Raw genomic sequence first — 27,979 nt, 5'->3', positions numbered from 1 at the left:
ATTATGAAAGAATAGAAAAAATGTATGACTGTTTGTAGAAAATAGTTTAATTTCACTTTATCGAATGAAATACAAAAGTGAAAACAGGCAGGAAAAAAAAATCTCATTCCATTTTATTGATATGATCATCATTATAAATATCATTACCATTATCATTGTTATTAACGAAATTAATTCACCTTCAATTTTGATTTGTGAAAAAAAAGAAATAAAATCACTGAGCACCATCAAAGTTCATAAATAGCATTGCTTGTTATTCTGTGCCAACATTTGGGTAATTTCAGGTTTTTCTGAGTAAAAAGAAACTCCCTGAACTCACATTTACCCCCCTGATCTGATCTAATTCATCACATGCTGAGTGTAAACTGGGATTCATTTCCATCATTGTCATGTTATGCCTCTGTCCAGCAGGACAATGACAATGTACAAAAGCAAAAAAAGTCATTATAACTTTACCAGGAGAACAATAATAACAATAACCATACTTATAATAACAACAATTCCCCATAACAACGATAATAATTGAATTGCACCATATTGCTGGAAACTGTACCGCTTAATGACACTTTTGGACAAGCAGCTCTGCTCATATTCGACAGCAAATGTACTAGATTGTTTGAAAACTGTCATTTGTGAGATAAAACATCACATTTTTTAAGCAATATTATTCCCGTCTGACTGCTTGCACTGAAAGAAGAGTTTTGCCTGTAAGTCTAAGCGTGCAACCATAAATAAGGATTCTAGTTTTTGTACCACAGGGACCGTCTTTGTTTTCAGATGTCCTGACGGGGCTGCAGCTGGACCATCAGGGGGAAATCGCCTCCAGCAGCCTCGTGTAAAGTCTAACTTTTGTTGACATAATCCTGGTTAAACAAATACTAATCATAAATCTTATCTGTGCATGTTCAAAAGTCTGCATCAATCGATACTAACACTGTGCATAAGGGACGTGCTATTATACTCCATCAAATCCATTCAAAAATGAGGAAGGTAAAACTGAACATTGGCCAGCTTTGTTTAGCAGATGGGAGAGAATTGTCTTAGTAGTAGGGCTAGGTATCGCTTTAAAATTCAGTACCTTACTTTGACAAATATGAGCATTCTTTTCAAGAAGCCAAAGTTCTCAAACATTAATGTTGTCTAAACACAGGCAACAGTACAACAACTTTGCCTCGATAAAATAGTCTAAAATTGGCAAAATTTTGTTTTAAATCTGGAACAATTTGATCAAACAATAAGGAAACAAGGTTACAAATCTGACCATTCAATGCCAGTTTGCCAGTTTTTAATACTGTGTGCAGTAGACACAGTTCAGGCAGTACTAAAGAAGTATGAGATTCGATACCCAGCCCTACTTAGTGGTAGAGGTGAAATCAAAGAAATTCAGGAAATACTGCATAGCCCAATATCAAAACTTTGCCAAAACAATGGATTAGCATAAAATGTCACGTTGAAATGAATGAATTTCAGAGTAAAGCTCCCAAAAAACCAACAGATTTTTGACAGCAAATGTATTTCAGAGCAAAAACTCTTAACAGAGATGATGAATTTCTGAGTAAAACCCAAAGAAATGAATCAGACAGCAGTTCAGCTGGAGTCGTCCAGTTAAAGGAGAGAAAGGAAGGAGGGATGTTTTTTTTTAATACCTGGGACGTGAGAGAGGAGAGGGAAGTCGTTGATGAACACGAGTCTCTTTGTATATTTCCCTTCTTTATGTGAGATCGTGGGTATTTTGTTAAGCTCTGAACACAGAACAGTACATGTAAATAGTTAACATACAAATACACATTTTCCTGATTTCAGTTTCTAGGGCCTTTATCGTTTTTTTTCTCTCTTTTGTGGCGCATACAAACCACCCAAAACACAACGTCCCCCTTCTAACCCCCATTTCTTCTGTCTTTTCTCCAGTTGCTCCCTCCTCCTCTTCCATATCTTCCCCCTCTCAGTTTCCATCCTCACCCGGCCCTCGTTCTCTCTCCCTCTCTTTCTGTCCCTCTGTGGCAGTCTGTCAAATACCCCATCGCTCTGTCTACACCTTGTCCAGGAGGGATCTCTGGCAGTAGAGGAGGCGTCGAGGCGTGCCGTACTTCCTGAAGAACAAAAGCGCTCCCAGAGTGACCACAACCAGCACCAGTAGGAGGAGAGGGATCACCACGGCCGCCGGCCCTGCCCCGCTCTGTGCCTCGTCCACCTCGATGATGATCAGCTCCTCTTCCCGACCCTTCTTGGGCTCCTCGCCTTCGCAGCCCATCCAGTCACTGAGCACGGACTTGGGGTAGCCGGACTCCACCTTCATGTACTGGTTGTTAAACTTCCAGTACTTGTTGGCTTTGTAGAAATAAGTGTAAGCTGAGGAAAGTGGAAAGATGAAGAGATTAGAAGTTAGTTTAATGAGTTTTTCCAGTTTTGAGGGTTGCTTTTATTCAAAACACAACACCACAGCTTATGTTTGGACTAGAACTGCTCTATATATGTCAGCAAAAGGGCTGCAAATGATTATTTTCATTATTGATTTTCTCAGTTAACTGGTTAATTGTTTGGTCCGAAAATGTGAAAAATGCCCACCACAATATCCTTGAAAATGCTTGCAACAGTGCAAAACTCAAAGATATTCAGTTTAGACACAAAAAAGCAGAAAATCCTAATATTTGAGAAGCTGGAACTGAGAAATGTTTGGCACTTTTGCTTGATTATGATGAATCTACTGTCAAAAATGTTCTGTCCATCAACAATAATCGACACATCTTTTCGGCTCTAACTGTAAACAACACAAAATGTTAAAATATAGACGTCCACATGATCAGTTTAATGAGGTGGAAGACTTACATCCATCTTCACTCATGATGGCAGCTTTGATGTTATCCGGTGCACCGCTCCACATGCTGATGGGCTTTGGATAACCGCTGTCCACGGTGCGAGTCTGCTCGTTGAAACGGTAGTACCTGCAAATGACACAAAGACAGAACTATTAAAGATCTACAGTATAAGAAACTATTTCCTAAAAGAAACAGCTTTGGGTTATTAATTCGTACAAGGCAGGGCTGTTGTAGGGGAACACCAAGGTTAAAGTCCTCAGTGTCGATTTTGGGAATGTGGGGGTTTTAGCATCCTGAGGAGGCATTTATATTCTACAATAACACAGAAATTACACATGGTAGTTTTTTAGGCTGATATTATATCTTTTAAATCAAATCAAATTGTGGGCTTTTCTGTTTCTCTACCAAAATTATATTACTGGCCTTAAAGCCTTATACACTATAAGGCTTTAAAAGTGTACTCCACCGATTTAGCATCGCACTATTATTATTATTTATAACATTGTAAAAAAAAAGAAGAAGAAGAAGATCAAAATCGATGCAGAGATCGTTGTTTTTATTTCACACATTCTTTCTTGTCAAGACCTGTTGCCTACATTACCCACAATGCCACTCGACCACCAACAGTTTGGTTTGAGATTCAGGTGTGTTATACTAGTATTGTCTAACGTAGCCATGAGCTGCTAGCCTCAAGCACAGATGAGGAGTAGGCTACAATGCTGAGGTAATTTGGCTCATGACCTCAGCATTTCTACTATTTAAGTATTTTGGCTTTAATAAAATCTATACTGCTGGGGCGTCTCGTGGTTTAGAAGTTTATGATGTTGACTGTGTAATTGTAAAGTCCCTGGTTCAAGTTCAGTCAGGGACCTTTGCTGCATGTCATCCCTCCTCTCTCTCCCTTTATTTTCTATTACATCTCTGCTGTTGACTATCTAAATAAAAGTGAATGAATGAAAAAGAATATATTAAAAGAAGAAAGTCTATGCTGCTAGGATTGATTCTCCGGTAAGTTTGCAACTGAATTAAAGACAGGAGGGACCAAGTGTGAGTTAGAGGACTGAAATGTGGGATGCTACCTTCATAACAAGTTCACAGATAAGCATGGTGTTATAGAAAGTACAAGTTATAACAGGTTACTACAACCCTACAAAAAATATGAACAGCATTTGTTTGGGCAAAAGTGAAAGCGCTTCAATCTCTGCATGAATTCTGCAGGAATGCTCCCTCAATGTTTCATAGAAAAACTGGGGTCAGATGTCTGTAAAAATATTACATTGATGATGAAGAAGTACTCCCAGTCATTGGTCCTTTATAATGAGGACCAAATTGGAAGAATAACTTGTTTTAAGCTGCCTAACAGAAAAAACATTGTTTTCACAGGTAAAAATAAACTAAATTGACTTAACAGATTCAAGAAGTTCACCATACTTTAAAGATGTGTGGTAAACCCTCAATTGAGGACGGACTCACTTAGTGCCTCTGAAGAAGTACGTCTGTCCTGTCGGTGTGTAGAAGAGAGCAGCATCGATCTTGTCTTTAGGTAGACCGGTGCCCAGGTCTTTCAGGCTCTTGGGGGAATCCTTGTCCATGCTGGACTCACTGAAAACCCAGTACCTGTCACCTGGAGACGGGAGGGGAAAAAAACAGAAAGATGACAAGACAGAAAACAGAAACGGGAAACAATCAGAGGACAAAAGAAAAGAAGACCAGTCATAATAGTTAACACATGAAATTCATCACTGGAGCAGCTGGCAATGACACAGTCGTCCCAAACCTGGTTTCAATCTAATCTTAGATGGAACCTACCCTTGAAGAAGACAAATTTCCCATCATCCCTCTCGTAGGCGGCGTTGATGTTTGAAGGCAGGCCCCTCCAGAAGTGACTGATGGTCATCGGGTAACCTGGCAACACCTTGTTGTTACGCACACGCCAGAACCACTTGTCCTGCAAACACACACACATACAGACAGATGAAAATTACAGTAGAATGTATTGCAAGATGGGACTATTTTTATTTAATTTGCTTAAAATAATGCATATTAGTGCTGAAACAATTAGTTGATTGCAAGAAATCTTGAAAATCTAAGAAAATTGCCAAATGTTCTCTGGTTTCAGCTTGTAAATGTACAGATTTGCTGCTTTTCTCTGTTTTATTTTTGTAAATTGAATATCTTTGGGTTTTGGACTATAGGCCGGACAAAACAGGAGATATGAAGACATGAAATTCGGCTCTGGAAAATTGGGACGCACATTTTAAACAATTTTCTTTTACATTCTAAACCTTTCATTGTTTACTCGAAAAAGTAATCAACAGATTAATTGATGATGAAAATAATCATTAGTTGTAGACCCGATGCATATTATTCAGCAAACATGTCAGAAAATGGCAGGGTTTGTTAATTTTCATCTGCAGGCTCATGTTAACTAAACACCACTAGCTGCTAATATACTGTGCAACCAAGCAATAGGCTGTATTTGGCCCAAAACTTGCAGTATTTATGAAGGAAGTAGTTAAATTTAAGCAGTTGTAGTTATTCCAAAGATTGTTAATGTTATAACTGTTTGTTAAAACCTCACTTTATTTTGAAGGAGCACTTTATTGTGCAATTAGAATGGGCAGGTCGAGTTTAAAGAGCTACACAAGACAAACAAAAATGTCTTAGAGAGCCTCAACAGGCCTTTTTCACTGAAGACATTTTGACACGTCACAGTAGGAAAAGCACAGGTGTGAATAAAATACTGAATGATGGCTGAATTCCATTTAGCTGCTTCAGTTTCAAGGCCCAGGTATTGTGCATGCAGGCTCACTGTCACACTGTCATGGTTTACTGGGACACTTAGACACATAGAACAGAGCCATTGTATCATCATCATATAAGTAACACCTGTGCTTTTCCTGCTATGAGAAGTCAAAATGTCTGCTGTGCGAAAGGCCTATAATTTGGTCTCTGAGAATATTTGAGAAAAAGGGTCTGCTGTACCTTAAATACAAACTTTTCCCCTCTGAGGATGGCGATGGTGTCAAAGTGTCCCTCACAGATGTCTGGGCCGTGGTCTGGCTTCTTGGGGTTGGACGGCTTCGTGGGTCGAGGGGGGGGAGGGGGAGCCCCAGACTTGGTTCCTGTGGGAAAGATGTTGTGAGAGAGAAGAGTGGAATGGTTCATTTGGAGGAAGACTGCCCAACTAGATTCATTGTATGTACCAACACTATGTTGACTCTTGTAAAGCACTCCACCACATGCTAACATGCTAAAGTAAGATGGGGAAAATATCCCAGATGGGGAAAATATCCCAGTTACAAATGTTAAAAATTGTAACTGGGAAACATCCGCATGTTAGCATTGTCATTGTGAGCAATGTCTTGTTAAGGTCTCAGTTGTCAGCCGTGCATTGCACCAGAATTATTTTAGTGACAGGGCATTACATGTTCTAGTAACATTTCATAGTACTGACCGTATGTGAATGTTCTACATAGTACTAATGTCCCTTGAGAGGAACAGTGGGAGGTAAAAGGTTGTGGATGTTACAAGAGGAACATCACCCCCGGAGAACAACCCACCGTAGATTGCCTGGATGCCTCTGCGGTCGTCGTCGGGGAGCTGGAAGTTTTCGGTTTCAAACCACTGGTAGAAGGGGGCCATGATGGCAGAGGGATCGTTGGAGTGCTCCAGACCCAGAGCATGACCCAGCTCATGGACAGCTACCAGGAAAACATCATTACCTTCAGAGAGAGAAAGATACAATTTAGTTTCGTTGCCGTTTCTTCCAGGATCTACAGAATTTCACCGTCTACTCTTCTCTCTCTTACCCCCCTGGTCGTTGTTCCCGGTGGTCCAGGGCTCGGCGAGGTCAAAGTGTGTGTCTCCCCCGATGCCGTGTCCGGGGAAGTAAGCATGAGCCAGGAAGCCGCCCTCGCCGTCAAACGGCGTGCTGTCGCCATGGAAACCCTCTGCAAAGGAGAGCATGATGTCTGCAAACTTGTTGACCTTGTCTCTGATGTGGCTGTAGGGGATCTCTCTGAAGGTGAGCGGGATCACGCTCTCCCACACCTTGAAGGCTTTTCGGATGGCTTCATATGTGGCTTGTTCGCCGATCTTAGGGGTGTAGTTCTGTATGCTGTTTTAAAAAATGGGGAGACAGAGATTCAGGGTCCGGGATGGACGGAGTCGACTCAGTTAAGAGAGTACAGTAAAGAGAGGTAAGGAACTAAGTGAGCAAGTAAAGATTTATTTACATAGAACTTAGTGCTTCACAATAAAAGCCTTTAGCACAAAATATCAAACATGATCGTCTGCTGTAGATTAGTCTGCAGTCTGCAGTCTTGTATTTGGTGTAAAACGGTACAGAAAAAAGTGCCTGTATCATGAATAAATGTAGAATAAAGCAGACCACTCCACTATTATGTAATAATAATATGGTAATAATAAGTACACTTTTTTTTGTTTTTTTTTATTTTTTTTATTCTTTTGTGGACTGTTGAAGTAATATTTTGAGTTTGGATTTTGACTGTCAGTTTAAAGAGTGGTTAATTTCATCAGAGCTAAAACGATTAATCAATTAATCGATTGACAGAAAAATTAATTGGCAACAACTTTGATAATATGTTAATCATCAATTTTTTAAGCAAAAATGCTAAAATTCAGTGGTTCCTGCTTCTAAAATGTGAATATTTTTTGGTTTTCTTCTATCATAGAAACTGAACACCTTTGGGTTTTGGACTGTTGGTCAGACAAAACAAGCAATATGAATATTTCAACTTGGAGTCTAGGAAATTGTGATGGTAACATTTTATAGATCAATCTTGATCAATCAAGAAAATAATTTTAAGATGAATTACATATGTGTGTCTCATCACTTTAATAATAAATCATATTCACATGTGAAACTTTAGTAGTAAAAGCCAAAATATTGTAGGTGTGTACCTGAAGGTCACCTCAGATGTGTCCCACTTCAGACCCTGCACAGCGTATCTCTTCCTCCTCAGGTTGCTTTTCAGCGCCGGGCCGAACTTGTCTGGGACACCACACCGAGGCCGGCTCATCGCCCTGGCAACAGCAAAATAAAATTCTCAACTATGTAAAATATTCTGACTCCTCTGAAGGACACATTTTCTTTGGAAATAGTGACCTTGCTTTCTTAGACTCTCTTAATTCCTCTTGTAATCCCATGTCATCAAATAATCTGGGATCTGGGACTGTAGTAATGTTTGAAGTTGTGCGTTATATAAACTTTGCTGTCAATCAGGACTCACTGTATTGTGTTGGAGTCTATGGAGCCGGTGACAGTCAAACCATAAAACCTCTGCATGGCTGATATCGCTGTTTCAATGGACTTTGGTGAGCGGATGGCCTGGGCTCTGACATCACCTGGAGGCAGGTAGCCATACTGCTGCAGCCAAGCCTACAAGAGAGAGAGGAAATAATGAAAATGATGTGCATTTGTTTGGATATTGATTAAAACTTTGTTTGTTTGAACAATTATTTCCTTTTCTGTTGGACAAAGCTAAACAGATCGCTCCGTAAGGTATAATTAACTAAAAATTAAATGTCATGAAGATGATCACGTCATCTTTACAGGTGGACACAGCTTCCTCTACCTGTGAACGGGTGGGCTAGCTTGTCAAGAAGCTATACAAACACCTCAAAAACATTCAACTATGTTAGTTTGAGTGTTTTAGCGTGATACAGTCGAAATGCTCTCACTTAAAGTTTCACTCCATCACGAAAAAGTTTCCGAGGGAAAAACTTACGCCTTGTTTTTCCCAAAATAAGCCTTCCAGACCAACTAGTTGACCATGCATGGTGAGCATAAAATGCATCAAAGCAAATAATAAATATATTCTACTAAGTCTGAATAACTAAGATTTTTAAACTACAAATTACACACAGAGATATTCATGCATTCATTACATTCTCCAGAGAACAACCAAGTGATGAATGAGCACCTGATGTAATATTGCAGTATTTACTTTGTACATGAACAAATATCATTATTCTGTTTTTAGAAAAAACATATAAAATACGAATTTACAATATATAACATGATTCTGAATCATAGAAATTGTAATTTTTTGCTATTTTTTGTCATTATAGAGACCTAACAAACAATATATTGATCAAGAAAATATAGCTAAAAAATAAAATAGCTAATCAGGCAGATAAGAGACTTCATTTATGCAGAAAAAACACCACTGCAAATGATTACATGCAGTCTTTCTCATCTCAAAATCCAAACAGGAAAATTTAAATCTTGGGACAACTAAACCCTAAAAACCTACTTTATCTAGGCTGCTACACTGAGTATAGAGTGTTTGGTATAGGACTCTATATTTGCATAAAATACAACATGCTAACAAAAATATGACATTTATCTGTTAAAATACAATGATATTGTTACTAAATGAGGCTTTTATTTTATACTAGGCAGTAATCAGCAGTTTTGCAACACATAATAAACATCTACTTCTTTCTGTTTTACTTTCTCTGTGAGTTACTCAGTCTGCTGACATGTCAGAAACAACACAAAAATCACCTGAAAACATCTCAGAAAACTTCTTAGTCAACAAAAAAATAAGGGATTGGCCACTTGTGTGAACCTGTGGGTGTTTTTCTACTTCCAGTCAACTTTTAGAGCTTGTTTGGACACGCTTCTCTGAGCTCAGATGTATCACACAGATTGCATGGTGAATAAGGGAGGCAAAGGGTGTGTGTGGGGGTTTTTGTGTGCCAAGCTGACTTGTTAACCTAAATACCATCCGCTACAGCAGCCAACACACACAGAGGTAACTCAGCATGTTAAATTTATTGTCCTTTCTTCATGCGACTGTGACATTACCCCGTTTACGAACTCTTAAAAACCAATACCAAATCCTCACATGCCCCCTTGATTTATGCTGAACTTGTTACGGAAAACTTTGTTGTGGGGTCATAAGGAGGGATGAGAGAGGAACTGAAAGCCAAATAAAACACACACTCTGAAAACACTGATGTCATTTTAGTCACGACGACCCAGAACTCTGTCTAGACTATTGCAGCCAAAGACAACTGGCGGCCATAACGCTGGAAAAAAGTAACATTTTCAGCAACATTTGGGTTCCTCAAAGGTTGCGTTTAAGATCTCCCTGTCACTGTCTGTCTGTCCTCCTCCTCTCTCTCTGTCTGCCTTAATGTCAACCAAAACCACCACTATTTATCTTTACACATGAAAGGCCATCCTTTTCTTTCCACCACCTGCTGATGGTGGTCTAAGACTCTCTTAAAGGAATAGTTCAACATTTTGGGAAATACGCTTTCATTCGCCTTCTTGCAGAGAGTCACAGCAGATGAGAAGATTGATACCATTGTGATGCCTGTCCATTAAATATGAATCTGGAGCTAGGACACGGTTAGCTTTGCATAAAGACTGGAAACAGTCCTGGCCCTGCCCTGCCCAAAGATAGAAATCTGCCTACCAGCACCTTTTAAAGTGATGAACAGCAGCCATTGTGGCCAAAAGACAAATAAGGGATAATAGTAAATACTAACAGTAGCACAAGTAGAGAAGAGTCATCAAGTCAGTGAACTAATGTAGTAATATCCATTATGAAACAACATTTATGCAAAGTTTGTTAACATTAGCCATCATAAGCTACTGGGCAAACCAGACCAAGTAAGGCTGTTGCAGCAAAACCCCTGAACATATTGAGTTGAAGGGTATGTTATATTGGTGATGAATTCTGTTTCATTCATAAGGGGGTAATTGTGTTATATTCTATTTCAAAAGTTACAGTCTTGCTTTAAATCTCACTAATCAACACGTTATATCTGTTTATTTAATTTGTACAGAAACCAAAGTGTAAAAATGACACATTGTGGTTTTACAGGGGAGTTTAGGTGTGAAAGACTCTAATGCTAATAATATAATAATAATAATCAGCTTTAGAGGTGCTTGTAGGCATATATTTTTACCACTGGACAGAGCCAGGCTAGCTGTTTTTCCCTGTTTCCAGTCTTTGTGCTAAGCTAACAGGCATTGGGCTATAGCTTCATATTTAACAGACAGAATGATATCTCATCTCCTGGTTCCCTTTGTTGGAGTTGTAGAGGCTTAAATGCATCTTGAACTGTGTGTTTCCACTTATGTATCTGCACACAGAGAGTTAACGCACATCTTCATCTCCACCACAGATTAAGTGGGTGGAATTACCCTGAATTCCTTCGTTAGCGTCATCTAAACCTCATATATCTCTCTTATTCCACCATTAGTGCTGTTTTTCTCTTCAAGCCTTCCTCCTACAAGTGGAGGGAAAAGCAGGGTGTGTGTGTGTGTGTGTGTGACTACCTGGCCTTACACTGCCTGGGCACACACAGCTACTGTTAGTCGTGTGGTGGGCAGAGAGGCCAGAGAACAAGGTTCACTTATGACGACCTGCAGAGAGGCAACTTATGCCCCTTCTCTCCATCTCTGCACCCTCCTCCCCACAATTTCTTCAAGATTTCTCTGGATTATTTAAGCATCTAGTTAATCAAATTTATCCCCTGACTCTCTCTTTAGTCAATCTGCCTCTAACACCAACCAAATTTACTTTCTCTACCTCGCCGCTGACTGCTGCTAGTGTGTCCTGTGGCTCCAGTGTGGTGACGCGTCTGCTTCTATAAAAACACTCCCCTAAAAAGTCTCCCCCACACCGTATAGACCTCCACTTCTCTCCTCTAGTCCCAAACTACTCCACACACCACCACCACCACCTCCGGTTGGGACGCCAGGTATCCCAGCATGCACCCCTCCTCCCTGGAACTCCCAGCAGCCACCATCAAAGCTTCTATTTATTGAGACTTGTACATGGCTGGTATTGTTGGCCTCGGGGTAGCTAGGTAAGCTCGCTACACAGCCATGTGTGGTCAAAGGTCTGGCTGCTGGTCTGGTAAACACACCCCTGGGTCTGTGCAGTGTGTGTGTGTGCAGTGACGTGAGGACTAAATGTATAATACACAGACAGTGAAACACAACTAGCATGATGTAAAGTTGGTGGAAGAAGAGGTGGTTTCGGTGGAGCTGTGTGATGTATGGATGTACATGGATTATGTGACCCTACTGTGACCTTACTATCTTATGTAGAGCTGAAAATGAATCAATTGGATAGATTTTGATAATCTATAATCATTTAAGTCATTTTTTAAGCAAGAAAGGCAAACATTCAATTGTTCCCGCTTCTTAAATGTGAGGATATCCTGCTTTTCTCTTGTCTTCATTGTAGTAAACTGAATATCTTTGGGTTCTGGACATAATAGACAATCTGAATATGTCACTTTGGGCTTTGGGGAAATTTTCATAGGCGTTTTTCACCATTTTCTGACATTGTATACATCAAGTGATCAATCGATTAAAAAAAAAAAAACACTTTAAATATCTATAAACTGAGGTTGGTATGGTATGCTACCTCCAAAGCACCACTGTGTATGGATACCTGCAATCATCTTCTCATGATCAGAGCAGCAAAATCAAAATCTTGTGACTAAACTTCACCAGGGCTGTATTAACTTGCTAGGGAGCCCTGGGGCAACAATGAGCTGCCGGCCCCCCATTGACCCTCCACTATGCAATCTGTATAATCTTTCTACAGCTGGAATAGCACCCAGTGGCCCTAAGTCTGTTTTAAATATATCTGCCTGTGTGGTCAAAACTGGTTGGCGTTTTAAACCAATATGATCAACTAAAAAAAAGGCTTTTAATATAATTTCTCCTTGCTGTGTCTAAGAGTGCCTAAAGAACATTTTCTTTCCTGTGACCAGTTTTTTTTAATCGTCCAGAGCACCTTAAGTTTCCCTGTACTTACGACATGTGAAACTCACTGATACAAGAATATACGAGCACAAAATCAAGCTACGGCCTCAAAATCAGCTAATACTGCAGGACTTTTTTAATTTGGATGCAAATTTTCAATTAAATTAGCACAAACAAATCGATACACATTAAATCTGGAGCTTTCATGGCTCCGGCGAAGTTGCCCAGTTGGTATTTCACAACACAAAATCACTCAATGCAGCAAGTACCAACAAAGAAAAAATGTGACCACGATGCCAGGCAGCATGTATGTGATGTCACCCATCACAGGACATGTGGGTGCCACCTATTGTCACACACTCTTACTCACATTGTCTTGAGAGTTGGGATTTGTTTTCTGGATGCACTATTAAAAAAAGCCAAGTTCCTACAAGAGTTATAAACAAAATGAAAAGAAGAATCCCATGTGTATTTATAGCTGTGGTGGAAGAAAACTAAAGGATGACGATGTTTTCAGAGGAAGTGAAACTGTCATTGCATCTGAACATCTATCATGTGGATATTTGTCTATATTTATGCAATACTTACTGAAAGAAATGAGAAATTAAATAGGGATAAGGATGTGAGTTTGTGTACAGAGTTGGGTTTATGTTTATTGTGCATATTTAAACATTTATACACTTAGTAGTGCAGTGACGTGTCTGTTAAACAATGCCAAAGGCCGTCTTTTTGTGTATAGAAATGCTGCCATGTGTCACAACACTATTTGTTTTCAAGTTGCCTCTATAAACCTCCACTGTTTTTTTATTGTGAATCTGTTTTTCTCCAGCTAGACAAATTAGTTGGATACTTAAATCTCACTAGGACAGAGCAAAGAAAATGGACAGACCCGAGTGTAAAGGATAGAAGAAGATGATCTAAAGTGCAGAGTTACATTAGCGAAGGAGAGGTAAAGACATTAGAAGGAAGAGAGCAGTAAAAAAAAAAGTGAGGAGAGAGAGAGGGGTTAGGCTCAATTTAAATTTGAGGGACTGAGTCAGTTGTTCCTCTCGTTGGGAGCCAACGGAAAAAACTGAGAATTCGGCTCATGAGTGGCTGAATCTCACATTGCCTTCATTTCTTGGCCTCTCTGACTCAGTTAGCACTAACTCACACCAGCTCTGCACGATAGTTTTTCTGCATTTACATTTCTACTGGGTCAAACAGGTCAAATAAAATCACTGGATGGTTTTATTTTGCTTTAGCAGAACTGTATTTAACCAATGCAAGCAAACAGTATCTGGTACAGTCATACAGATTTTATATGGTGGCAATAATGCTGGAGTGATAAATACATTTACAACAGGGTTTATTGCACCATAAGACACTGCTTGTATGGCAATAATTATATACAAATAACCAGAGGTGGAATGTATAAGTATGTTTGCTCAAGTACTGCACTTAAGCACAATTTTGAGGTACTTGTACTTTACCTGAGTATTTCTTTTTTATGCTTCTTTATACTTCTACTCAAAGGTAAATGTTGTAATTGTTGCTGCATTACATTTAATAGCTTTAGTTACTAGTTACTTTAATATTTTACATACTCCACCTAGACCTGTTACAACATTAAGATGATGGGTACTGCTTTCTAATAAGGTATACTTAAACTTTATTAATACTTATTAGTTCATTTGTTAATTATTAAGATTATAGATTAGGCTATAAATAGGGACAATGATTGTGTTGCCAAGTTGTGATAACTCAGTTTGGCTGGTATATCCTGCTTTGTAAAGATCCATTCTGCATAATGAGTTGTCCGAGTTGGAGCAACACCAATAACTACAACTTAGGTCATGTGATGAAAACTGAGCCGTCTCCATGACAACTGAGCAACCTCTGATGAAAACCGTGAGATGCAGATAAAGGTTCCAGAAAAAAGCTAGTAAGTAGACCTTGAGTTGAGAATTTTGTTATGAAGGTGATCTTGTAAATTGAATAATAGGCTACCTGGTCTAACAACAGTTATTTTGTATATAACAAACAATACTGTTGGGTAGATTATAATAATGCACCATATTTTATTACTACAGTAATCCTTTATTTTGTATGTAAAATCTTAATCTACAAAGTAACAGGTAACTGTGGTGGAGTAAAAAGTAAAAAATATTTCCCTCTGAAATGTAGTGGAGTAGAAGTGTAAAGTCGCATACAAATGAAAATACTCAAGTACAGTATTTGAGTAAATGTACTTTAAATGTTACTTTCCACCACTGCCTGTAGTCTTTCAAAGAGCCCTACAGGTCTCCACTTCTACCAGGTGGTTGGCCTAGTCTTTAAGCTAAATTTTGGTTCAGGGCATCTGGCCTTCAACTTCAGTCAAACCTAACCAGCTGAGCACCTGAGATTAAAAACAGCAAGAATGCAAATTTTGAATTTTCAATCAAAATCATGGTCATAGATCTATCTTCAAAACAAACGTCATGGTTGAAACTTTCTCTCTTTGATGTCCTCTGTGTTAACAAGGTGAACCGTTTTCTTGGGTGTAGGGCAAAGATATAAGCTCCCTTTCTCCCTTGAAGTCCATCAGTTTCTCATTAAGGCCGATCCAGCTGATTATTTTGACATCTCTTAAGTGACAACTGCTGCCTGTCAGAGCAGCGTGCACCAGGTCTTGAGCAAGGCCTTTTCTTTTGATGCTACATCAACAGTCACTCCAGTCGAGATAAAAAGAATTGAAACCAGATGTGTTTTGACCAGATCTGTAACCCTCTGCAGGGATCACCAGACATGTGTCTCCACATGGCAATGGGAAATCTCCTGCATTTTTTCAGCCAGATATGGAGATCCCGTTTTAGACCTTGTTGTTTTCATTGCTGCCCGCTTACTTTGCTCACAAGGTCCCACTAAGCTTTTTATTTCCGTAAAGAAAGGCTAGACAAGGCAAAAACAAAGAATGAAAACAGATGCCGGAAGCTGCAAAGGTCGACTTCACCAGAAGCAGCTACATTTTCAGAGAATAGTGGAAGTCTTATTTCTCTACTGGTGGAGCTTCTCTTTTCACTCAGCATGGATTAAGTTGGATTAGTTTGTCAGAGTGAAGTCAGAGAGGGATGTTCAGATGTTGGGCAACACTAATAAACCACAAAATTCCTCTAAACTCGAATTTCCCTGTCTGACTTCTACTTTTTCAACCCTCCAAACCCCCCTATAAGGAGCTTCATTGACTTTAATTAAACATTTACGTCACTCCGTCGTTATTTCGTCTTTGTTTCTCCTGTCTTTGCTGTTCCAGTTTAGTCTGCTTTCTCCACAAACAGACAAGTCTATCTTTTGATCACAGGGTTCATATACAGCTCTCAGGTGATGTAATCCTGAACCCATAATCAACTCTTATCCTCTTTCTGCATCAGGACTGACTGCTATGTCTGACAGCATCTCAGCACTGTGCAAAACACAGCCTGTATCAGCAGACGAGACATTCACTCTTCATCTAATGCGTCTCACATTAAATCCTGCACTGTGCGTTATTATTATTTTAGCACTGAAGTGATTCATATTAGAGGTGTTTTCCTACAGCTGCTACAGGTGATACTGCTGTAAACAGCCATGTTTTCTCACTTTGTTTACAGACATTCATCACTGTGTCGGTGTGTTCGCCACAAGAGGGCAGCTGCCTGCGGCGTCTTATAAACTGTCTGACTCTCTGAGTTATCCACCATGTCTGGCTTGACTCACACGCCAGCGACTTGTGGTCAGTGACTAAGGTCCTCCTTCACTCCTTCATGCATCCTGTCCTCCCAGAACTACAGCACAGACTCTTGTATATCTTAAGTAACGCTGCTTTTTTTGCTCAACAGTTATAGCCAATGGACTTTCCGCTCTGGGAATCAATTTCCTGACATCTGGCTGTTAGTGGTGCATCCTGTCTTTTGAATAGAAACACCTTATATCTGCAGTTCCTGGCAGTATGACTGAATGTGGTGCTGTAAATGCTCACATCAAGCACCTTTTATTTTTTACAAACAAGTATGACCACTGGAGCTACATACAGAGCAAATGTAAAATGGGCTGAGACCAGAGTCGCCCAGGGTGCTCGTACCCAATCATTTACAAAGCTGCACGGGACCTGAAACTGAATTTGTTGTGCACTTTAGTGTCTCCAGGCCCGGAGTCTCACAGCCTGAGGCCTGAAGTCTCCCAGATGGAGTGCCTCGTGTCCAGCTTGTTGTGAATGCAGACCAGCTTCCCGGCCTGTTGCCTGTGCAGTTTACACAGGCAGATGAAAACCATTAACCCCCTCCCCCGTACCACCAGAACAAAGCAGCTCAGCTGAGGTTTCTAAACTGTGCACTGCCCCTGCCTGGCTGGATCTCCCCCTCCTCCTTCACAAGCCACGAGAGTTTAGACTCATGGCATTTTTTCTCTGGATGAAGTTTCATCTCTTGTTACAGTTTCTACTCAGATGGACTCTTTTAAACAGTTCTTAGCACAGAAAGACAAAGGTCACGAGTGTTTGGGGAGGGAGAATTAACATGAAGGGAATGTAAACACACCCTCCGTTGCTGTTACAAGATTAGAGAAAACCTATCAAACATTAGAAAGACACTACAGATATCAATAAAACTACCCCTGTAGTGATACAATAATATATATTACTGTACAATATTACTGTAACATTTAGGCTTTCTGCTGCAGAACACTGTAAATATATGCTTAAGGAATATTGTAGAAAACTGTAATTGTGAAACCACTAAAAAACATTTGAAACATTGGAAAATTCAAGTTGTTTACACATTACACATACACTTGTATTACACACATTAAATATGCACAAATCCCTGTATATCAGTTTGCATTGTTTAAAGTGAATGAAATGTGTTTTTTCATTAGACTTACCTCGGCTTTTAGTACATTTGCAGTGACTGAGGTAAAACCAAAGCAGCAGAGACCACAGGCCAGGGTGAGAAGCTGGGGCAGCATTCTTCTATCTGCAAACTGCCCCAAAAAAGTTCAGGAAACTAACTTTCTACACAAGTCCCGCCGTCCTGACAACCAACGGCGAAAAAAATCAAAACAAAATCTATCAATGCTACTCCGTTGCTTTTAAAACGTGGCAGAAAACCTTTTCTCGTATCCGCATGGACACAATGAGCGCACCAGACAGCTTTTCTGCACAAAAGCGACTCCTTTAAAGTCAGAGCTGAGTTGAAAACACCGAACAAAACGCTAAAACCATCGGATGGCTGTGACAAATGCTCAGCTGGTGTCAACTAAAGCTTCATAGTTTGGGTTTCTTTCCTCTGGCAGAGTTGTCTGTAGCGTGTGTGGACGTGGGCAGAAAGAGAGAGAGGGAGAGAGATATGGATTTTCCTCTGGGTCCTCCTCCAGATGTGCAGACATAATTTTTTTCATGGTTGACAGCTGACCGGGTTTATCAATGCACCGATTAATGATACAGAGACAAATATTAGCAGTGGAGGAAGAAGTACTCAGATATTTTACTTAAGTAAAAGTAGCAATACCACAGTGTAGAAATACTCAGTTACGAGTAAAAGCCCTGCATTCAAAATTTTAGTACAAAAGTACAAAAGTATTAGCATCAAAATATACCTACCTAAAGTACCAAACATAAAAGTACTCATTATGCGGAATGGCCCATTTCAGAATAACACATATTATATTATTGGATTATAATTATTGATGCATTAATGTGTTTATTTTCACTTTAATGTTTCAGATGGTAAAGATGGGGCTAATTTTAATTCGTTTATATACTGCGGATCAATAAAGTCTTATATTCTCTTAACCTATGATAATTTATCATCATTTATTTGTTGATTATATTTTGTATTATTGATCTGAATCTACAAAGTAACTAGTAACTTCCGTCTAAACAAATGTAGTGGAGTAAAAAGTACAATAATTGCCTCTGAATAGTGGAGTAGAAGTATAAAGTAGCATACAATGGAAATACTCAAGTAAATTACAAGTAGCTCAAAAATGCACTTAAGTAAAATACTTGAGTGAATGTGCATAATTACTTTCCACCACTTTTATGTCCTAAAACACACCTTTAAGTAAAGGATCTGAATACTTTTTCTTCCAATGCTGAAATGTAGTGGAGCAGAAGTATAAAGAGGCATGAAATGAAAATGCTGTACTTAAAACAAATAAGCACAGTACTCGAGTGAATGTACTTAGTTCCGTTAGTCTTTTTAAGGCGCCATGGAGGTCCATACCACATTTTTATGAATTAAAAGTGATGTTGGATATTTGTGCTAACCGCCACTGCCACCTTGTGGTAAGAAATAAACATTTCACCATAACTCCTTTTAAACATTAGCCGCCCTATAGGAATATACTGTATATGAATAAATGAATTTACAGCATTGTGAATAGGCTCAGATTCTGTGAAAAACGTAATGTAAAGTTTTATGAATGGAAGAGAAACAATTAAGCCCCGCCCCTCCTGTCATGAGCTAGAATATACGGAAGTGGGTCAGAACTTGTCAACAAGAGAGGCCGACTGACATGGTAACGTACTCGGCTCATGTCCTTTTAGACATTTTTATCATGTTGTTTCCGCTTCTGACCTACATGTTGTGATTTCGTCGGGTACTAAAATCATCCGTGTCGTGCTGGGAAACCTTTTCTCGAGGTGTCGCCGCCTAGAACAAGCGAATAAACGACAGACAGAAGTGAGGATGTTAGCGTTAGCAGTTAGCTCTACAGGAAGCTAGCTAGCTATTAAAGCGATTGTGACTGAAGAAGGCGAGCAGCTGCTCCCTCCCTCTCCTTCAAACCGAAACTATCTCGTAACCGTATCTCAGGACTTTGTCTAAACTTGTAGGGAACACAATAAGGTATTAATCGACCAGAACTCGAGATCTTGAATAGTTTTAGTTTACTGGGAATCGGAGAAAGACTTTGAAACTATTTGTTTGGCGAGGATTTAATCTCGGAAAAGCTAGCGTTCGTTGCGTCATTGTTGAGAAGATTATGGGAAGGAAGTCGCTGTGTGTGTTGTGTATGTGAGTAACACAGTGTTCAAGATCAAAATAACGTCAACTTCAAGAGACCCATGTATTGTTTTCCTGCCCGGATATATAACAATATTGGATTGATAGTGGATACTACTGCATATATCATTGCTCACTTTTTTAGGGCCAGAGCAATTGCTCCGGAGTAAAATACCTCAATGTTTTACTCATCAATCTGATAAATGTCTTCTAAAATGTTTAAAGTTGGAGCACTTGAGCAGATAAACCAACAATTGGCTGAAAGAGAGGTAACTGATGTGAATTAAGATTGAAGAAGATACGGAAGACTGATATTATTCAATAAAAAAAGTATAATTCTTACTTTGAGGTCTTACACTTGAGATTAGCAGCTGCAAACTAACAGTTAGTTTCATTATCAGTTAATCTGCTGATTATTTAATAATCGTTTGGTCTACAAAACCTAAGCCTGTCACAAGCTGCCAGAGTTCGAGTTTACTTTATCATATTGCTTGTTTTGTTCGACCAATGGTTCAAAACCCAAATATAGTTAATGTAGTATCATAGAAGACTAAGAAACCAGCAAATAATCACATTTGACAAGCATTTTTCGTTAAAAAAATGACTCAGATTATTGATTTATTATCATACTAGTTGACTGTTGGTTTTCTAGTGACTAATCAATAACACACAAGTTTCTTGTTTCTATTCTGATGCATCTGTCAGCTAGCTTATTTGTTGTCAAAGTAGTAGAGCAATAACATTATGAGGCTAAATGGTTGACTGTTTTTTTTGGCTGACAACCAGACCTATCATTCATCATCTCCTCTTTCACTTTGCAGGTCAAGTCTTCCTGAACAAAACTTCCTAAAATGACGCTTCTCTGACGTTTTTTTAAAACCCTTTTTAAGTCTTTAGTTATTTTTATAATTTCCAACGTTTTAGAGGAGACGCATTACCACAATGACATTCACTTACAACCTCTGTGCCCTACTAGTTTTCACCATAACAGGTAAGTGAATACATCTCATCAGTGTGTTTGACTGTCTATCTATCTATCTAAGGTGCTTACTTTAAATGTTTATAAAGCAAAGGTCATGTTTGCACTTCTCATGTCGTACAACATGTATGATTTCTGTCGGCCATGGCGATAAAACACCAGCCTGACTCGTCCTGTTTTTGCTTATTTCATCCGCAGCATGCAGCCGTTTTGAGCCTGCCCTCTGCTCTGGTAAGGAGACATACTAGTCAGCACTTTATCTCATGTTGTGACTGTGGATGTCATGAAAGGATTTTTCAATGTCACATTCTGGTTTCATGCTTTTCTCTAACCTACAATGTGCCATAGTGATCGTAGCAGCAGATATCAGCCTGAGCACATCATGTTTAACAGTACTTCACTTTTGTACTATACTACTTCTCCCAACACCTATTTTCGACTGTAATGTGATAACATTAAGCTAAATTGGTGTAATGAAATTAAGGTTTAAGCAAAAATAGCCAGGCTGCTGACTTTTTCTTCAACACCTCACAGGTTTAACACCATACACTAACACTCAAGCTTCAAAAACAGCAACTGTTTTGACTTCCTAACCTTCCTTTGTCTTGCTGTTTCTCAGCCCGCTGTGGGCATTCCCTTCAAGTCTTAGACAGTAAAGTGGGAGAGATCAGGAGTTCTGCATACCACAGCTGGTCCTACCGCTTCGGCTCTACCTATGACTGCTGGATCATCAAGGGTTCGGAAGGAGAACCTATTGTTCTCAGGTAATTGAGGGAATTTGAAACGCCAGATACACACGGCCTTGCTTTCAAGTCTTTTTTCCTAAATACCACCCTACATGAAGAGCTGAGATTAACTAATTTGCCCCAGTTGTTTGCTGTATATGAGATGTCCTCTGGGAAAATAATACGCTGAATTGAACGGTATATCATGTAAATATTACAATGAGACGAGTTGTGCAAAGTATTGAGTTTTTGCTACATGATCTGTGGCGAGGATGTAATGTTATGAATGGCTTAGGAGTGGGCAATATGGATAAAAAAAACAATTGAGAAACTGTTTATGGATGAAATAATCTGACAGGAAGGTTTGTTTTCAGGTAATCCAGCAAATTAAATACCTGACAGATCAAACTTCATCACATTGATACCAGAATCATATAAAAATCTAATATTGCGCATTGATATGCAGCATTTCCTGTAATGTCCTAATACACCCAGAGATATTAAAGGGACCATGGTGTACATGTAAATTGTATAACAACATTTCACTTCTATCTCAAAAATGCTGTTTTCTCTTTGTATTTTTATGTGAGTATGTGTGTTCTCACAAATTTTTTCTAAATCCTTTTTCTAAATCCTTTCTCAGCTTTTCCCAGTTTTCAGCTCGATGTAAGAAGGAATGGGTGTCTATAAAATCATCAGCTGGCGGTGAACCCTTTGTCCTTTGTGGCTCCAAGTTGCCGCAACCAATGGAGTTACCAGGGGGAAATATTACAGTGACGCACCACTTCCTCCCGCATCTGTTCCCTGTGTCATCTTTTCTGTTGAACTACGCCAGAGGTATCATAGCATGCCGTTTCTTTCTCTTAAACATCTTTAATGCTGTCCCTTGTCAAGGAAAAAATTGAAGTGTATCATGTTGTAATGTATCAGTTTTTAAAAATAAGTAAAACAAGTTCTTATTGTCAAAAGATAATCTTAATTCCTCTCTTTATATGTTTTATTCCCTTCTCTTTCTACACATTCAGACTCTGGTGAATGCCCAGTAACATCCTTTGAGTGCCTGGGGGGCCGCTGCCTTCCTTTCTCTTGGCGCTGTAATGGCCAGGTGGAGTGTCTCAGTGAAGGTGCTGGCCTCGGCACAGATGAACAGGGCTGTGATGCAGAAGTTGACACCCCAGAACCCCCAAAGTATAGCAGCACACAAGCAGAAGAGTCCCAAGCAGAGACGTACACAGAGAAGAACCATGATAGGGACTCGGAGAGGCGTAAGGCTGAAGATAAGACACCCAAGAGAGATACTGAGTCTGATGTGTGGGCTCTGCTGAAGGAGAGGGTGGATGAGGATGCCCAGGTGGATCGCGAGCAGCCTCAGACACGCAGGGAGCTCGTTGTGACGCCCACTCCCATTGAGTGGCCCTGCGGAGGGCTCCTTCAGACCTTCTATGGGACCTTCTCCCCTCCAGCCATCCGGGGCCCTGCGCTGTTCTGTGTCTGGACTCTGGACCCTCAGGACTCGAGGCCACTGAGACTGGACCTGCAGCAGCTGGTGCTGGGACCCGGGGATAGACTCACCGTGTACAACAAAGAGCAAGGCAAAGGAGACGTGATTAAAATTGTGAGTTTCTTTAACTAGGAAATGTATCCAGACATTCATTAGATCCTACACAATCGCTCTTTATTGAGAAAGTATTATAAAAGACGTTTTGGTAACATGATGTTCTCGTCCTGCATTTTGTCAGATCACCAGCGCCTCCAATTACAAATCAGTCCAAGTTGAATCCCATACTGGCCTGCTGTCGTTGACGTATGACACTCTTCCTGGTTCGGAGGGGAGCGGCTTCAACGCCACATTCCACGTCGGGAACTACTGCCCCCCTTGGGAGGGCCGGTGTGGGGGAGCAGCAGGAGGTTGCTTTACTCAGGAGCAACGGTGCGATGGGAAATGGGACTGTCCTGAGACGGGGAAGGACGAGGAGGGATGCAGGGGCTGCGGTCTGAACCAGTTTGCCTGTGGAGTGGCAGGGCAGAGAGCGGTGGCATCCAATCACTTTGCTGGCAGACCGGTGTGCTACCCCGTCACAGAGAGATGCAACTACCAGCTGTACTGTGCCGATGGCAGCGACGAGAGGGACTGCACCGTGTGCCAGCCGGGGACCTTTCATTGTGACAGCGACAGGTCAGTAAGTGTGAGAGTTTCAAGCTGAAAACCTGTTTATCTCCAAGGCTCAGAGAGGACAGTTGTCTCAATTTGTTCTCCGGTTTCAGTGCAGTTGCATTAGGCTTGAGCTCAAGTTGAGGTTTGAATTCATTCTTGACCTTTGGAACAGCAGTCGACAAAACAATCTCACCTCAAGGTCCATTTAGAAGCTGTTGATTTGGGCCGTATCACACGGTCTTCATCAGCAGATTGCGTTTGCTCACTTGTTATGGATGCTGTCGGTTTTCAAACCTCGAACCGATTCTGAGCACATCAAGGACTTCTCATCCATTTTTCCATAAAAGTTGATGTTTAAAGCTTATTCTTCTCTTGAGCTCTTTAGCTACTATTGTTTTGTTTTTATAGAGATTGTTTTGCCAAATGAGCTAAAATGGTTTGTCTTCATTGTGGTCAGGTTAGTTAAGGTGTGTCTTGGTTATAACGCGGTTATAAGTGTGTGAGTCAGAGGGCGTGTGCAGAAATGTGACCGTCTAAGAGTTAAAATTTAGTTTAGGTCCCATACTAAAGAAAAATGTCTGCACTTGAACATGTATTCAGTACTTTTATCTGACCCAGTTAGAGGAAACACATAAAGCAGAAGTTTACTATATAATAAAAACTAAGATATAATCTCAGCTCATGAGCCCCAAACAATATTTGAATAAAATCCATGGTTTGATTTTCTGCATGTATTGAATAAAATATCTTGTTTCAGCTCTTACATTAGCTTACAAAATGATTCATAACGTCTTTTCAGATAGTCTAATACTAATACAGTTTATAATCATGTGCCAGAAGGCTGGTTTACAGTCTTGTGGTGTGATTATAACGCTTCATAACGCACCCTTCAGGATGTAACTTATTCCTGGACACTCTAACACACAAATGGCCCATTGTCCCATCTGCAGGTGTGTGTTTGAGAGCTGGCGCTGTGACGGCCAGGTCGACTGTAAGGACGGAACAGACGAGCTCAACTGCACCGTCATCCTGCCCCGCAAGGTCATCACCGCGGCAACAGTGGGCAGCTTGGTCTGTGGGCTTCTGCTGGTTATCGCCATGGGCTGCACCTGTAAACTGTACTCACTCAGGACCAGGGAGTACAGGTAACTGTTTAGTACATTTTATCTCAGCTGTAAGCAAAGGATTCATAAATTCAGTACTGATCCTTTAATACCAGTTCTCCTGTAGTTTCTACTGTATTATCATTTTTTAATTTCAGTTCTGTAACCAAAGCATGTTTGCTCTCCAGACACTAGCTTTTGTTATATCTTTTTGCTCCTTTGATGTAGCATAATAGGGATTTCTTGTGATTCATCAACCAGATTTTGTGCCAATAATCTGAGATAGTGAATCACGAGATTGTTTTCCTTACTACTAGCTTCAGTTGTTGCCAACACTACCAGACAACCTCTCAAACACATAGCAGAGCCTCTCACAACACAGCCAGTACTGCCCCTACTCCACTCTTTATGATAAGAGGAACTAGAACTAGAACTACCAGGTTGTTGTTGTAAACTTGTCAGCTTCCCACGTGCAATTTGTCAGCAAAACAAAACAAACAAAGTACAGCATCTTTATGAAGTGAAAACACGAACTATCATATAACAAAAACAATGTGTGGTGTGAGTTGTTGGTGGTAATGTACTGTAAAAGCTAGCTATAAAAGATAAATATATATATCATAAAGGTCTGTATACTGTATATGCATCTGCTGACAGATGTGTGCTGACAGTCGAAAGCAAAGTGGCAGTGTGTGTGTGACTGCATCTAAATGTGTCTGTTTTCTGGCAGCTTGTTTGCTCCAATCAGCCGCCAGGAAGCTGAGCTAATCCAGCAGCAGGCTCCTCCCTCCTACGGTCAGCTGATTGCCCAGGGCATCATCCCCCCAGTGGAGGACTTCCCCACAGAAAACCCCAATGAGGTGAGAGACAAGAGCACCACAAGAAAACTGCAACATTTTGGGCATATTTTTTTTAGATTTTTACATTGGCTCCTAGTTTTGTTTACATATTTCTAAGAAATTATCACCTGATACTGATACCAATATATTGTACACACCAGCTCAGCTGCTTACATCCAAGCTGAACTTCAATCTTGACACAGACTTATTTAGTGGCACCTTACAGTACCGTGATGTCATACTACAGTGGGATTCAGACCCCTCACTTAAAGCCATGGTAATGCCAAACAGCTCCCCCAGAGTCGTAAAGGACCATAACAAGTAGTGTTAAGATAGAGCTAATGTGCTGTTACCATGCAGGTTCACACTAAGGTGCTTTTATTATGAGTTGGTGAGGACAGCTGAGGAGGCGGAGGGATTAAGTGTCTGAAACAAAGCCTGCTCTGTCTGAAGGGATTTGGCCAAGCTACCTACTCGTTCCCTGAATTTGGGAATACTACGTTTGGCATTTAAAATGATTGAATACCACTTTAGGATCTAGAGCAAGAGTTTAAGAAAGTATTTAACTGATTTGCTCTTTTCCACTCTCCATTTCTTTACATCCTCCTCCTTGTCAGACCTCGTCTCTTTCTCTGAGGGGAATTCTCCAGCTCCTCCGTCAGGATGCCGCCAACTCCCCACACCGCAGACGCAGACCCCGATTCATCCGCCGGGCTGTTCGTCGCATGAGGAGGTGGGGTCTAATCCCTAGACCTCCCTCCAGGCCGAGTCAGGCGTCAAGCTCCAGCCAGCAGCAGTCAGACGCTGCTCCATCTGGTCAGGAAGCAGCTCACTCCTCTCCCACGAGCTCCTCTTCGGCTGTGGAGGCGGTCAACCAGCCGGTGCCTCAGAAACTGGGTTTGTTGGCTCATTCAGAGCAGCAGCAGGAAGCAGCACCTCCTCTACTGCCGCCGCCTGTCGCTTCGCCACCTCCACCTCCGTACGCTCCCCCAGCTCCACCCTCGGTCACTCCCCACACTCCTCCTGTCGCCGTCCCCCCGAGCAGCCCCTCTCTGGCCTCCATCTTCCACACGCTGGGCCTGAGTATCTCCTTGTTCAGAGCTTCGCCCTCTTCCTCCACCAACTCCATGCCCCTGTCCGCCTCCCCTTCTTTCTCCTCCTCCTCCTCCTCTTCAGATGACGAGGTGCTGCTTATCCCCCTTTCTGAAGACACCACTTCAGAGGATGACGTACCCATGCTCACCTGAATGACTTCCTCACCCACCCAGTACCCCCTCATCCCTTCTTTATCTCCTTCACTCACTGATGATAACTGAAACCCAGTCTTTCCACATTTGTTTGAACTTAAGCACAGGAGTGGCCCACGGCGAGACTCACCCTCACTGTGCAAGTCTGGTGCCTTTTTTGAAATTGCTTTGAGTTGGATTTGTTGACTTATGGAATCAACCTTTTTTTTTTTTTTTAAAAGACCTCCTTGAGAAAGAATAAGTTTTAGACGAAAAGCATGGCCGGCGTATGTTTGAGATTAAGTGTAGATGAGTATTGGATGTGCACTTAATTAAAGCTAGGCTGCACATTGAAGGTAAACTTTTGCACAGAAGAATCTTCCCTATCTAGAGACTGAGGCAGGCTACTGTCAGATTGAATGATTAGCATTTTTAGATAACATGATGGAAAATATTGTGTTTTGTATGCCTGCAACTGTGTGAATGCATTTGCATTTTAGTCTTACATAGACAGTGGAGTATTTTTGTAGAAGTGGATTGTCTCCACATACTTCTGTGACTTCTTCAGTCACATGTTATGTCACAGATAGTTATAAAATTTTTTTTCCCCCTATTTAAGTGCCTTTTTAGGAGTTTGTTGTAGATGGCTCGAGGAAATTTCGATGATTCCTGAAATACACACTGCACACCAAAACACACGGAGGCACATGTTTTCTCAAATCATAGCACGCATTGACACATCAGTGGCTTTATTATAACATGAAAAAAAAATGCATGTCTACTCTGCAAGCTGGCAATAACTTTTTGGGATCCCTATTTTAGTGCACATTGATTGCAACATAACAGTGTGTATTGAGTACACACACACACACGTACCCTTCCCAAGTGAATGTATGTGATCTACAAAAGCAAATGTGTCAAAAGACAATCTCTTTGGTGCCTGATTTTAAGATGTGTGTGTGTGGTGTGCACAGGAAGATGAGGCTCCCTAGTGATGAAAGGGGCCCTGTATTCACAAAATAACCTCAACTTGAATCTTCAACCCTTGAGGGGAATCGATCGCATTCTGTCATATTTTGACACAACAGACTTGTGGTGTGCCATTTTTATTATTGTAAATTCTATGGTTTTATTTCAGCAAATAACTTTTTTTCCCTCTTAAGTTGTTCTGTTTTGCTTTGTTGAATGTATTATGGTCGTCGTGGAGTAGCCGGAAGTTTTTAATTTGAAATGTAATGAGGTAAATAAGAGAGAAAGTGATTTTATGGTTTGTTACGGTCAACTTCACTGTATATAAGTAAAAATGTGGCTGAGATTAAACGATTTGCACTTTTAGGTGTTGGGTATTGTGTGTTTTGTGTGTGTTGGG

General features: G+C 40.5%; 2 protein-coding genes across 5 annotated transcripts; one reads left to right on the top strand and one right to left on the bottom strand.

The window, feature by feature from the left end:
- Positions 1–25: 25 nt before the first annotated feature.
- Positions 26–17,915, bottom strand: mmp14a (matrix metallopeptidase 14a (membrane-inserted)). The gene is made up of 10 exons (XM_044183411.1): positions 17,461–17,915; positions 8,072–8,220; positions 7,743–7,865; positions 6,629–6,936; positions 6,380–6,541; positions 5,802–5,941; positions 4,626–4,764; positions 4,290–4,440; positions 2,827–2,942; positions 26–2,349 (listed from the first exon to the last, which is right to left on the bottom strand). The coding sequence occupies exons 1-10, from the start codon at positions 17,542–17,544 to the stop codon at positions 2,030–2,032; spliced, it is 1,692 nt and encodes a 563-aa protein (XP_044039346.1). The 5' UTR covers positions 17,545–17,915; the 3' UTR covers positions 26–2,029.
- Positions 17,916–18,953: 1,038 nt separating this feature from the next.
- Positions 18,954–27,945, top strand: lrp10 (low density lipoprotein receptor-related protein 10). 4 transcript variants are annotated; one of them, XM_044183381.1, is made up of 10 exons: positions 18,954–19,098; positions 20,405–20,574; positions 20,761–20,793; positions 21,182–21,326; positions 21,931–22,124; positions 22,313–22,902; positions 23,027–23,463; positions 24,393–24,587; positions 25,276–25,405; positions 26,002–27,945. In XM_044183381.1, exons 2-10 carry the CDS (start codon positions 20,526–20,528, stop codon positions 26,629–26,631), a joined length of 2,403 nt encoding a protein of 800 aa, XP_044039316.1. In that variant the 5' UTR covers positions 18,954–19,098; positions 20,405–20,525; the 3' UTR covers positions 26,632–27,945. The 4 variants fall into 4 exon arrangements, with proteins under 4 accessions (XP_044039316.1, XP_044039318.1, XP_044039319.1 ...); XM_044183383.1 differs by lacking the exon at positions 18,954–19,098 and adding an exon at positions 19,124–19,262; XM_044183384.1 differs by lacking the exon at positions 18,954–19,098 and adding an exon at positions 19,293–19,427.
- The last annotated feature ends 34 nt before the right edge of the window (positions 27,946–27,979 follow it).

This window comes from Siniperca chuatsi, linkage group LG22, assembly GCF_020085105.1.
Source record: "Siniperca chuatsi isolate FFG_IHB_CAS linkage group LG22, ASM2008510v1, whole genome shotgun sequence".
In the NCBI taxonomy this organism is placed as follows: Eukaryota; Metazoa; Chordata; class Actinopteri; order Centrarchiformes; family Sinipercidae; genus Siniperca; species Siniperca chuatsi.
This window is presented reverse-complemented; position numbering and strand designations above follow the sequence as displayed.